This window comes from Dreissena polymorpha, chromosome 3 (genome assembly GCF_020536995.1).
Source record: "Dreissena polymorpha isolate Duluth1 chromosome 3, UMN_Dpol_1.0, whole genome shotgun sequence".
NCBI classification, from domain to species: domain Eukaryota; kingdom Metazoa; phylum Mollusca; class Bivalvia; order Myida; family Dreissenidae; genus Dreissena; species Dreissena polymorpha.
In genome coordinates this window covers 24,512,594-24,526,554 of record NC_068357.1, presented here as the reverse complement: position 1 = coordinate 24,526,554, position 13,961 = coordinate 24,512,594, and the positions used below count along the sequence as shown (strand labels likewise).

Sequence of the window (13,961 nt, the reverse complement as noted above, 5' to 3'; positions counted from 1 at the left end):
CAAAGTTAACAATTGAAGATTTATTCAAACAATTAGATAAAACGTTGCCAATATATAACAATTTTTGTAAAGGTACATATTTATAGACAAACGCTGATATTATTTTCAGAATCGAATCCGAGATAAGGTGTTTTACTCTGAACGTCAAACGTAAGTGCTAATAAGTGAATCATTATTGTTTAATCAACGTTTTGATTTCCCTGTTTTATAAGTTTCTTAATCACTTAAGCACGAACATTTATACAAACTTGTACGTGATCATTCCTTTTCTAAATAATATTAAGTGAATTTTCTTGGTTAAAAAAATATTTCAAAGTTCTTTTTCAACATATGCTGATATTGATACCGTGTACTTTTACCCAAACGTGTGTTTTTTTTTAAAGCTCAACAGTTTCATCTGTCGACTGAAATATCGACTGTAAGTATTAAAAAGGATTGCATTGTGCTGGCTGTTAATTTTCTGAGTTGTTTCGCCTCGATGAAATTAAAACTAAAATATAATTTTTAATTATGTATTAATGAAAAATATAAATTTTATGTGTATTATATAATTACTAGTTTAAGACGGTAGTTTTGCATATATTGAATGATCTCTTGATTTTTAAGGCGAGGCCGTATTTTATTGACGTGCCTGGTGTAGATGATTTTCTGAGCTGCCCTGTCGACGCCACGTGTGTAATCCCTATATTTGTTAAGTCAAACCGCACTGTTACTCATCTCAACGTTATTGATACTTTTGTCGACGAAATCACACCTGGATCAATTTCACAAACCACTCATCGCAACGAAACTGTTTTCAAAATCGATCTATCATTTCATCATTCTACTTCTGGAATTTGGAACATCTGTATCCAAGCCATAGATGATTTAAGGTAAACAAGCATCGCACTTAACAATTTATAATCAACACTATTTAACATGTTTACTTGCCTTATCTAAAATATATTTGCTCGCATGCCTGTTCACTTACGGAGCGACTTATTTTTACTCAATATAATTATACTCATTCACCCCTGTAACTCACTATTTGCTTTTCAGTCAGATGAGCGACCTTCTCTGCATCAGTTCCAAGTTTCAACCTGAAGGTAGGTTGATGTATATAAATACTGATTGAAGTTTTATAATATAAAACAAAATAATTTATAGATTGGAACAAGAAAAAAATACTCTAAAGTCTAAATCAATGAATGATGATGATAACATTAATGCGAATGCAATTTATTATGTATTATATAAAAACTAGAAATTGCGCGGCAGTGGCCGACGCGTATCCCCACGCCGCATGTTGTTAGTAATATGAGTGAAAATCTCTGACCTGGCCCCACCCCAACCCCCATTACTTTTGAGCCAGGGATCAGATCAAAATTCCAAATAATGCACTGTCGCACATATGCTTATAGCTACCATGTGTGTCAGTTTCAAGGTTCTAGTGCTAATAGTGTAGGAGGAGATAGTGGCCAGGACGGACGGACAGACGGCGGAGATAACCACATAACCCTCACGCATTTCAGAAAAGCGTGGGAATAAAAAAAGACTTTTCAGTTATATATTGTATTATTTATTTTTGTTTAACACAGATCCTTGCTTCAGTACACCGTGTCAAAATGATGGCCTTTGCATAAAAAGAGATGATCTTTCCGGGTTTTATGACTGCAGCTGCTCCCTTGGATACACAGGGATGAATTGCGAAAATGGTATTCACCAATTATTTGAATCAAGAGCATAATTATGTAATTTAATTAGGGTAAACGTATTTACTTAGTTTTAGACGTTTTAATTCTAATTAAATATTATATGGAAACGCATGGTGACGTAAAAGCTTTGACAAAATATGTTTAAGATCTGAGTCCATACAGGTAAAAAACAAACATTACAATGTGAGCAATTTAGATTCGATTCTTCCTAACGACACGTGGCGTAATGATAATATCAATACCATAATCAATTTTGAAATCAGACTTATTTACATGTATGTATTCAAGGATAAGAGATACTTTCACTCCAAGCAAGCCAAATAATTTCCAGATAGAGTAGTTCTTATACGGTTTCAAATGCTTGTGCATAATAACGTTTTACTTTTAATTTAATATCTATTAAAAATCTTTGACAACACTTCTTTCTTGTGTTTTGCGTGTTACAACAATAAGTCAATCACTCTTTCAAATTTATTGTGCACGTTTTCTGTCCTTTTTTGTCAGACTGTTGTCCTAAGTTGATTACAATACTTAATTACAGTTAATTTATACAATTATTACTCGTTAAATATGCTCGCAATTACGAACTCCTAAATCTAGGCTAGCACTCTGTTTTTAATTATACCGTTTGTTTTAATGTGGGTAGCTGTAGTCCAAATGCTTACTTGAATAACAAGGAATCAACTTCTCAAGCAACTTCACGCAAGTAGGCCAGAATAAATAACTTATTTAAATGCTGATCGGCTAATCGGAAAGCTGAACCGGAAACTAGTGTATCTAATGTACAATCTTGGGTCTATAGAACAGTTTCGATAATAACTCTGAAAATCAATACATTTGTATTTACCCATTTAAGTATACTCCCATCACTTTTCTGAAATACAAACAGTCTGAATTCGACCGTGAACATTCGATGTATATCATTATGATACATCTATTCAAATCTGGACAAATTAATTTATTAATAACAACCGCATAAAATATCTGTGCACATATTTACCTTATTTTCTTCGCATTACTAATTGTATACACCTATAAATGCTGGTTTAAGGATCAGATCATTCCATATTGCTCTTATAATTTTCATTTGACCAATCCAGCACAAGAATGTTTTATTTCGGGTATAGGGACGAGACTTTTTCATAACATTGAATGGTTAATTTGTGTCAAAACTTCGGTTAGACAGCTTCGGCGACAATCGATAATTCGCAATCATCACTGGCGTTGTCGGTATTCATATAAGTATCAGAGTATCTACTTTTTAATATAAATGCGAACCATTGGCCACCTTCGCAACCTATCTTCATTTAATATCCACTGTTAATTTTTATCAATATTGGGCATGATTGATAAAGGGAACAGCTTATTCTTTATGGAAACTAAACACTCATTTTAATTAATTTAAAAAAAGTTGGCGGATTCAGGATTTGATACAAGTTGGATGAAATATAACAATAAAATATAGTTCCACTTGTATGCCTCATCTATAAATGTGTAGCTCAATGCAGATGACCTGCATTTGAATAAAGCAACTGCATTATGTGGTATAACATTGTGTTGCCTGTGTTATGTATGCATTTGAGAAACGACTTGTGGATCAATTATCATCCACAATAAGTGAGTAATAGTGAGTACTAGTTATTTAATGACTATGATTATTTTCAGCTCCCAATCCTTGTGATCCCGATCCGTGCATTCACGGGTTCTGTTTTACTGATACAAAGCCTTTTTTCTGCTATTGTTCTGATGATCTACACTCTGGACAAAGCAATGCTTACAATGGAACCATATGTGATACAAGTAAGGAATTGTATCATGTATACCTTATAAAAATTGTTGCATTTGATATAACATGATATTAGCAGTACCTTACGTATAATTTACCGAAATGTCAACACAGCTATTCAGGCAAACCTTTGCAACCAATAATATATACTGCTACTGAAATTTGGCGTTTAAACATAACGTTGACACTACTCTTCACTTAAATTAAATTCGGAACCATTATCATAATCGTTTTGAAAACATTCTTAACATAACTTTAACAGATTTTAATTGAATAGCAATATTTGCAGGGAAAGATTTTTGCTCCGCGTCTCCCTGCAATGATAGAAGTATGTGCGTGAGTGGAATAAGCAATTATACGTGTGATTGTTTTTCAAGATACGGCGGATCTAACTGTGAAATAGGTAAATATGAAACTCGTTTATCAACTTAAATGGTTAATCTAGCTTCAACATATTTTAAGGACTTCAAAGTTTCTGTAATTTGTTCGAACATGTTGTATACATGGAAAAGAAACACATAGAACAACCTAATAAATCGCTAATAATTCAGCTGTGTCTCCTGAGCTTGTCTTGTTGTTATGACGCAACTTATAGCGCACTTACGCATACACAGATTGTTCGTGCAAATTTCTATGACGTAATACCAATTAACGTACTGTAGAGCCACTCCGATTTAAGGTATGGTGTTGTGTTTGTTTCAGACTCATAAGTCAAACTTTAGGCGTAACACCTATTGTTGCATTGTGTACAAAGTGATAACCTTTTTTAAATATAAAATGAATGTTATCAATTCTTGTTTTAAACTAATATTACTTTTAAAATAAAAGTTTGAGCATTTCATAATAATGCTCTTATTATATGGATTGAGGAAAACAAATCATTTTACCTATACATGTTTTATTTGTATTGTAGATATGTGTTTTAACAGTGGTTCAAGGTTTTTTGTATGACAAGAAATGTCAGAACACAAGATATGACAATTAAATTTAAACAGCTTTAAAGTGTATCCTTTTCATTTTTTAAACCACCAATTTATTTATACTTAAATGGCGATTTTGGTACCAACATATTGCATTGAGAAATAAAACTTGATAATCGTATAATTATTTGAAGAAACCAACATTAATAGTTGCATAAATGTGAACGAAGTCAATCCGCAAAAAATATATAGTAATGACATTTTTTTTAATAAAATGCCTCAAAAAGATCGTACGTTAGTAAATGAAGGTAAAAAAGTGTACAAATCTTACACAAATGTAGATGCATTTTTTGCCCTCATAATTGTAAATGTGATGTATGTTTAGTTATGTAGAATATTTAAATAGCAAACCCTCTGTTAGATTTGCATGACACGCCCATTACTTCAAGGTACGAAATGTTGATTTTAAAACTTTCATATATTGAGGCAAATCCATTTTTGCATTGTTATATCAATGCAACTAACTTTGTATTGAAACATACTGTTGAATAAACAGTTACGGAATCTTTTAACCAACTGTCTCCAAAGGAAAATTGAAAAAGAACAAGAACCATACATTAAATAACTGTTAATATGAAGGGGAATTAAAAACATTGCTTTTACATTTTCTTTGTTTCCTGTCTTATATTCCTTTGATACAGAAGAAACGAAAGCAAAATAAATTTAACAATTAATTGTATACAAAAAAATCTAATTAAATAGTTTTTAAAGAAAGTCCAAATGTCCTTAAATTCTGTTACACGCGTATATTTTTAAATTCGCAATTGCCTTTTTTGTTAATGATTAACGGATAACAACCACTAGCCAACTTTGTTTTCTTTTTTTTTCTTGTTTTATTTACCGAAGATGTCCCAAATAAACAAGTTGGGTTATGAAAATGTCAACTAACATTTAAGGCAACGGTTGTGTTTAGTCAAACGTTTAACGTCTAGACATATGCTTCTGCCGCAATCTATGATGATTATATAGATGGTAGTTAGTTAAATGTTAACACCTCATGAATTTTGTATCGCGAGAGATAACTGTTTTTCTTTTACTAATGTTAAGAACCACTATGATAAATTCCATGTGAATCTATCTAAATATTGCGTGCTAAGTCTAGTCAAAGGCAGACCCGAATATTTTAATAAAGTGTGACCTGTTTAAGGACATTCATAATCGCAATAAAAAAGCATATAAACTAGTTATGTTTATTTCTTAAAGGTATTTTCAGGTATTATGTCTTATAACTGGATAAATTGTATAAAATTGATAATATATCGATGGTTTAGTGACCGTAAATTAATAAAATCAGTTATAACATTATACAAGTAATAGAGAAAAAAGTAACTTGAATAGTCACTGTCATGAAATTCTAGATTAATTGAGGGTAGAAAAATATAATCTGGTAATTGTACATGATATTCTGGGACTCTTCCCGAGATATTATATGCTTACTTATGTAGGCAAAAATATAGCATATTGATTTTTTTAAATCTATTTATTACAGACAAGTGTCCAGGATCAGGCAGCAACACCACATGTAAAGGTAATATTATTTTTTCCATGAATGGTTAGATTATACTAATTTCAATACCGGTACGGTCCAATTATACAACTGCGAACTTTCGAAGCATTCTTCTTGCCTTTACTATAATCACATTTTGCAAGCCTGATATCATCTCAAAGATGAAAGTGTCCTCTTCCAATAATTTTACAAACATACATTCGTTCATCTTCTAAGAACATAAATCTTCACTGAATGCAGACAGTAGGAAACAGTTTTTCGGAAAACTTATTTCGAAAAACATATCTCAGATTGTATGTGTGTGGGGGGGGGGAGATGAGAACAGGAAATCTTTAGAAATATGCAATATTTTGGACCAAGAAATGATATAAAATAATTTGGTGGAATGTTAATATGGCAGAAAATCTAGTCACTAGTGAATAAATACATTTATAGTCCTTAGTAGAACGTTCTATACAAATACAATGTATCATAGCCTTTCATACGCCTAATATTTCAGTGTTTTCTAAGTAAACGCTTTACTTCATTGTCTATCAATTACTTATATAAATACTATTTCAACCATTTTAACATACCCTGTGTTTGTTATGGGCATAGTTTAGTTTAAAGCACACGTTTACACAGTAAGATCTCAAAATTGCTAATCATTTATGTTGAAATAAATGAATAAATATTTGATGATAGTTAAGCTTCTTTAGTAAACCTTTTAGGTTGTAAACGAACATAAAATATATCATTTTAATTGAATAAATTAAGTAAGCAGATTTAAGTTTCACACAATAGTTTTTATTTAAACCGTGTGGTTCATATATTGCAAAATATAAAAGGCAAATTAAGGCAAATTAAATAGAACAGCTGACACAGTTAAAATTGATTTCCATTAACATTTCAGTGTTTTAATTGCGAATGTTAACTTCAAAATGTTCGTTCAGTTACTTTTTTGTTTTCAAAATAATTATTGTGTTAAACATTGTTTTCCTATTAAAGGCCTACGACAGTTGGATTTATATATTTTATAATCTATTGACCATTTATCGAATTTGTATATCCAATAAATTGTATTCAATCTCAAAGCGAGCATGTGTTTTCTTTCTTTATGATTTGTTTTAAATCAAAATTGATATAAATTAGGCACTCCACGAATGATTCGTATACAATCAATTATAGATACATTAAATTGCACTAGGTGGAGTAATGCAATTAAAATAATGTTATATGTGCAGTCTGGTGTAAAGGCAAAAAGGGTTTCAAATAACCTGCATGTGTGTGAATAAGGGTAAACTTGCACTCGTTGCATAAAAAGTAATTATTTAAGGTGTTACAGTATGTTTCTGTTAAATGGGAATCGTCGAATTACATTTACGATGGGTAAGATAAAAAATAATGTTTTATCGTTGGATTGTAGTTAAACCATTCACATGATTCCAACTTGTATAAGTCACCCCCCCCCCCCGAATGTAGTATAATTAAGTTTGTTCCTTTGTAGAGATATTGATACATAAAATATACCATCAAAGTCCACTTTCCGTTCCAGAAATGTGTTCCTCGAATTGTCAGAATTCCGGTGTGTGTAAAAATAATAATTGCCAATGCACATTAGCATTTACTGGTCGTTCCTGTGATGAAAGTAAGTTGAACCAGGAAATGTCAAATATTTAAATGAAGTAATTAGTAAATATTTTTTTACTTAACTGCCTATGCAAATACGTTTGAGACGTGTTCCCATATATGTCTTCATGAGTGCTTTATTTATGCTGTATGAGATTATAATCTGTGAAAGTATTCATTTGTATATATTTCAATCAATACTTAAGATACATTGTTTTAAGGTATCAGCGTTTTGTTCATTGCAGGTATCGGAGTAAACTTCGTGAGTAAAACAACTGTTAGCATCTGGTTATTACGTGTTATTTTCCAATACAAAATATATAGAAAATAAAATATAATCTTCTTCAGGGAAGTATTTGTAAAGCGATTTTTAATGTAATCAATGTGGATACGAAAAGATATTATTGTAGATTTTTAATAAGTATCGGTCAGAATGTTCGTTCTCTAAACAATATATATATAGCATAAATAGTCTTGTTTCAATAAGGTCGGAGTCAAATTCATTCCACCAACGCCAACAACGGGAAGTGACATCGAATGCTATATAGTGAATCAGGTCGTCATGAATTGTTCATTCAGTGTATATTTAACATCGTCAAAGGGGTAAGTCGTATATTACATCGCAGATAGGTAATACGGTTCCTTTTAATGCTTTGAAATTAACAGATGAAAACACTATGAGCTTTGTAATTTAGTATGATTACGATATGGTATAGTAGATCTGTATGATTAATTTCAATTACTTATAAGTTATATCATAATTAAATAAGTAAAGACCAATACACATGCTTTATCATTCAGGTATGCACCAAATATGTCGATTCAAACAACGTCAGCGTTGCAAGATAGGAGCACAGTTGGCACGGCGACGACATGGCCAATCACCATCGGTGCTAACAATCTATATTATTGTATTGTTGAAATAAATGGTAAAATAAAGGATAGACGCGGACACTTCGCGTGCATACACGCTACGGACAGGTTTCTTATTTTTAATACAAACGTCGCTCGTACTATTGTAGAGATTTTAAAGGCATTGTTTTGAAGTAAATGAATATTATGTTGCATCTTATGTGCTACTAGTTTTGAATAAAGTTGGAAACAATATATAGCAATTACTGATGCTTCGAGTGAGTTACTAAACAAAACAATGCGTATACTTACATTGTTATTCTTTGTTACACACGTTTCTGAGTATTGATACATATCGTTATAGGTTGGACATAAATTTGAAGGATCAGGCGTGTTTTAAACTTCAGTTCATACCAACAAGTAAGAATTTTACATAACTTGTCGATGTGATGTTACCGTTAGGTTTTTGAGAATTTTAAAACCACCTCAGTGGACTTTTGAACAAGAATTTCAATATAATGATAATTTTATACATGTAAGTGTGTGTACACGGTACGTTTCAACATGTCGTAATCATGAACGATGATTGTAAGTATTTACATCAATTATTTCTATTTTTAAAATGTGCCTGTTTTTACATCAATAATGACGGCATCTTAATGATATTGCATGACGATCATGTAAATATTCAACTGTATGATGATATGTCCCTAAAGCCTCTTTATCAAATAAGAAATGTAATTTATACTTGATACTAATTTCATTTTATCGTGCCTAAAACAGTTTACTCTGATGCATTGGTTTATTAAAACCAATGAGTTTTTAAATGATTATCCGCCTACGCCTGTGATTTGCAATTCAAATGTGTGTGTTTGTTGTATATTCGTGTGACTTTTCTTGAATTCTTTGCGACTCAATATTTTTAGCAAGCGGTTCCTTGCCATACATACAAATTGTCCTTGTGGAGTTGAAGCGTCACCTTTTTTTTTTTTTGCAAACTTATTTTTACGCAGATGCTTACCTTCATAGCTACTATAAAGATATGTTTAGTTAGCAAGACCCGGTGTTCTTCGCAACATTCTTTGTAGTGAATTCCCTTTGTAAAGTTGTCTACCTGTTTTGGTCCGAACAATAATTTTCTTGTTTGTGTAATGAGTTCTTTCTTAACGACGGATTAGCACGAATAATACGTACGCTATAACTGCAAAACATTCGATACGCAATAAAAATAAATTATTAAGTATGTGCAAATGAAATTTAAACATTCCTTTTTTTTCAGATACGACATTCAATATACAGGTAAATATAAATCAATGGAAAGTTTTGTATTTAATTTATATTAATATTTGTGTCATACCAATTTACCGCACTAAAGCTAGTTAAGATATCATGCTTGTGCATACAAATTTATGTAGGAACTCGTGCATTTCGTTCCACCAACACTTCTGGAAGACAGCACATTTGTTTGTCATCTTTCTGAGCGATGTGGGCTGGTTCTAGCTACAAACAAGAAGAATGGTCACTGGTAAGACTTAAAAATTACATTGTAAAGACAAAATGAATAGGAAAAAATCTTGAGCGGAATCAAGACTTTATGATCCGGAACAAAGTTAATCCAGCAAAATAGTGTGTTCAAAAATGTGTTTGATACTAAACAAGCTTTATTTGATATCAATTGCATGTTTTTATTTTGCAAATGAAAAATAATTTATTTTTTTTAAACATTGACTTTGACATTGCTTTGCTTACTAGAAAAAATCGTAAAGCGACTTTTCATAGAATAAATGTATACATACGTGTTATGTAGAGTGCGATTGTGCGAACAATGCATATTTCTTCCACAAAGAAGTATTAAATAGCAATTGCAGTTTTAGCATTAAAATTGTCAACATTGTTTATGTAGGTACTTATAGTGATTTGTTTGTCACGTGTAATGTGCCAATTTTTATTAAAGTGAGGCAGTTGTAAGTGCAGCAGATACATTAACAATTTTTGACCCAGTACCGGACGGCCAAGGGAGATGCTTGACCCAAGTTGTTGTTTCTACAGCTACCGTAGATTCATACACGAGTTGTATCAGAGCAGGGTTAGTATTGTATAGTCTCTATGTGAAAGAATCTGTTATTGTATTTTAGCGTATACAAATGCGAAAATAGTGTTTAGACACAGAATTAATCTTTACGTAACACTATAGATAATTACCCAAAGACCTGATCATCAAACATCAGGTTTTCGGAAATGGTCGTCATCTATGATAAATCCTGCGCAAAAAAAAACATAATTTAATAATGATTACGAATGTAAGATTTCTTCATAAACTAACGTTTTTGCAAAGATTTCCCATCTTGACCCGTTTGTCATTTTCCGTGTATATTACTTATACTGTCTTCACATAGGTCAATGAAAGTTCGCCGGGGTAATCAAGAATTAATGGGTGCACGTGTATAAACAATAGTCTTAACTTTTGTTTACCCATTATTTGCTCATTTACTATATGCAACACGCGAAAATATAAATTTCATAATTTGAATTTCAGGCCATATGACTATGAAGAAAGATGTTATAAATTCATAGTGAAGAACTTAACAACAGGTATGTATGCATGGAGAGTGAAAAAGAGAGAGGGGGAGAGAGGGACAGGCAGGCAGATAGACAGACAGACAGACATACAGACAGACAGACAGACAGAAAGACAGACAGAAAGACAGACAGACAGACAGACAGACAGACAGACAGACAGACAGACAGACAGACAGACAGACAGACAGACAGACAGGCAGGCAGGCAGGCAGGCAGGCAGGCAGACAGACGGACGGACGGACGGACAGACGGACGGACGGACAGGGGGAGAGAGGGAGGGAGAGGGAGAGAGATGTACGCTTACTTTTTATTATAGGTTCTCATGATATAATTCGTATTTAACAAAAATAAAGTTATTTTGAAAAAATGGCTTCGACTTGTGTATCGTGTTCTTTTATTGAAAACGTCCGCACATGTTATAAACAAAACTTTAATGACTTCTAATAGTTTTCACATCTGTTCTGTGTTTGGTATTCTAAGTGGTATTCTGACAAGTTCTAAGTGACAAAATGGAAACTTGACAACTTATATAGCTCGACAATAATAACGTAGCGCTCGTGAACTCCATGCATTGTACGCCATACGCTTGGATATTTCTCCCTAGATTTTCATTTGGTTTTGAAGCTGCATATTTTGAACGCGTCTAATGAGGTCAGTATACTCTCTGAGGCACGCTTCTATTAAATTAAACTGCTTCCAGTAAGGAAACAAATGAATTATTTCTAACAGTATTAAAGTAAATTTATGCAAAAAGGGTAAGAGTTTGGTCAACATTGGCGAAAAATAACTTAACACTATAAGTGCTCGTTTCGTTTCCAGATCCATGTGGCAGTTCAGGAAACCCTGTCAACGGTTACTGTCAGAACGATGGCAAATGTTTCACTGAAGGTGACCAGGACTACCAATGCTTCTGCTCTGGAGATGAATACTCTGGAAAGAACTGCTCAAAAGGTCCGAGTACATCGTTCAATCGTTTTCCTCTTAATTAGTTCTTTCTATCTATACCGAACAACACTTTTCACATTTGCTACTCTTTTTCAGATTAAAGAAAAATTATAAGCTTCGCCCCTTTTTATACATTCTGTCAAATTTATCCGCTTATTAAATTATAAGTATGTTTGAGACGTTTCATGATTTACAATTGTGTCAATCAATAACTTAAATTATGTTCAATGGTGCTTACATTTCTTGATTGACTAACTGAAAAGTTAAGAGTGTTTATACCATCATTTATATGCTTTTTTAGGGCCATGTTTGCCAGAAAACAGCAATTGTTCACAAAATGGATTTTGTCTGACTGATGGTAAAACGAACACATGTATGTGTCAAACTGGATTTAATGGCACGCTCTGTTCGACTGGTATGTTAATTGCTCAATATTTATAAGTGCAGTGGTTTATAAAGCTTTAAACAATGCATCGTAAACATTGCATTGATTGCAATTCAAAGTCCACATAATTGTGACAAAGAAAATATAATTTAACTGTATTATTTTTTGCAGACATAGCAAGTACATATCAAAATTCAGCAACAAATGGGGTAAGTGTCAATTGAATGTATATTGTAATAAAATAACCTGTCAAACCGGAAAACGGCATAAACGATAGCGCTAATAATCTTTTTAAACACAACATTGTGTTATACTGCTTGAATGATAAATATCAGTAAACCAAGACTTTGGTAAAAACATTTTAATTTTATAGCATTAAATATAAATGTTTACGTATACAAAAGCTTTTTACATTTTTTACATTTTGACGAACACGTTATGTTAAATTGTATTAGACAGCATGACTAACTACAATTGTCTTTTGTGCTTGTTTTTTTTTTAATGAAAAAGCATATTCTGTTTATTGTGTAATTTTAATATTGTTTAAATAGTTATTCTATGTTGAACCGAATGTTTTAAGCTTTACAACTTAAAAGCTTCTAGGGTAAGCTATAAAAGGTAAGATTAAAAAATGATTTTTTCAGGCAAGATTTGTCACATTTGGCAAACCAAACCAAGTTAATTGCAACAAAAACAGAGAGTGCGGAACGTACACATATGTTTTCGGAACATTCCAAAACAATGAAAGGTAACAATGCAATTGTTATTTCATGTGACCTACAGTTAAACGAAATTATTATTGCAAGTTTTGTATTTCAAATCATTTTTATGTATGAAGACAATTATCATTATGTTTTCAAAAAAAAATGAGCAAATATTTATGTTGTTTTAGTCTTAGTTTCAATTGTCAATTTGCCAGATTTCGTGTCATCTCATATTAATATGCGGTATAAATTTATTGGGTTTTCTACATTTGTATTTAAGTCCTATTGTTGAGCTGGGTTTTGTGAGCGAACAACTGCAAGACATTAAACTAGAAACAAGAAAACACACATCAACAAACAATCAGTTTCTAACCAGCGTCACGTTCATCCCGAAGGATATTGGCCAATATTATTTATGTTTGCAAACCAAGAACATATTAAGGTAAAATATATCACAATTCAATGTATGCATTTATGCTTTCCGTAGAAAAAGCTTTATAGAGAAATGTCAGTTACTTAAAACTGATGAATCATTTTTTTCAAGCAGTGAAAATAAACAGTGAATACTATCGATATTTTTCACTGTTATACTGTGACATGACGTGGTTTTGATGACGTTACGACGTCATTATTTCAGCAAAAATACAAAATTATTAATTTGTAAGCATAACATAAAAAGAACGTTTGTTGTATTTGGTTGAATATCGATTTTATTCCACTAGTGATCATAGAAAATTTATGTGATATGATCACTCGTGAACAAAATCGATATTGAACCAAATCCAACAAATATCCTCTATGGTTTATGGTACCTATGCAAAGACATATGAAAAGAGCGTCTTTAACTATGTTCGCATGTAAGCAGTATTAAATTGTATGGCCCAACAAGAAACACCGACAGAGTTGTTTTAAGTTTATAG

The 13,961-nt window shown here is 32.0% G+C and overlaps 1 protein-coding gene across 6 annotated transcripts in view; it reads left to right on the top strand.

The window, feature by feature from the left end:
* LOC127873320 (uncharacterized) overlaps nucleotides 1–13,961 on the top strand; it is a 95,341-nt gene that overhangs the window by 67,442 nt on the left and 13,938 nt on the right. For 2 of the 6 annotated variants that reach the window (XM_052417129.1, XM_052417134.1), the window contains 6 exons: nucleotides 10,964–11,019; nucleotides 11,827–11,958; nucleotides 12,254–12,367; nucleotides 12,509–12,546; nucleotides 12,982–13,085; nucleotides 13,322–13,483. In XM_052417129.1, the coding sequence (XP_052273089.1) occupies nucleotides 10,964–11,019; nucleotides 11,827–11,958; nucleotides 12,254–12,367; nucleotides 12,509–12,546; nucleotides 12,982–13,085; nucleotides 13,322–13,483 (606 nt within the window). Of the gene's footprint in view, nucleotides 1–109; nucleotides 151–383; nucleotides 419–606; nucleotides 873–1,038; nucleotides 1,086–1,577; nucleotides 1,695–3,359; nucleotides 3,495–3,769; nucleotides 3,884–5,949; nucleotides 5,989–7,501; nucleotides 7,595–7,820; nucleotides 7,853–8,062; nucleotides 8,179–8,376; nucleotides 8,557–8,791; nucleotides 8,848–9,706; nucleotides 9,727–9,842; nucleotides 9,953–10,381; nucleotides 10,514–10,963; nucleotides 11,020–11,826; nucleotides 11,959–12,253; nucleotides 12,368–12,508; nucleotides 12,547–12,981; nucleotides 13,086–13,321; nucleotides 13,484–13,961 lie in introns of all 6 variants that reach the window. The other 4 variants (XM_052417133.1, XM_052417132.1, XM_052417131.1 and 1 more) reach the window with 4 other exon arrangements.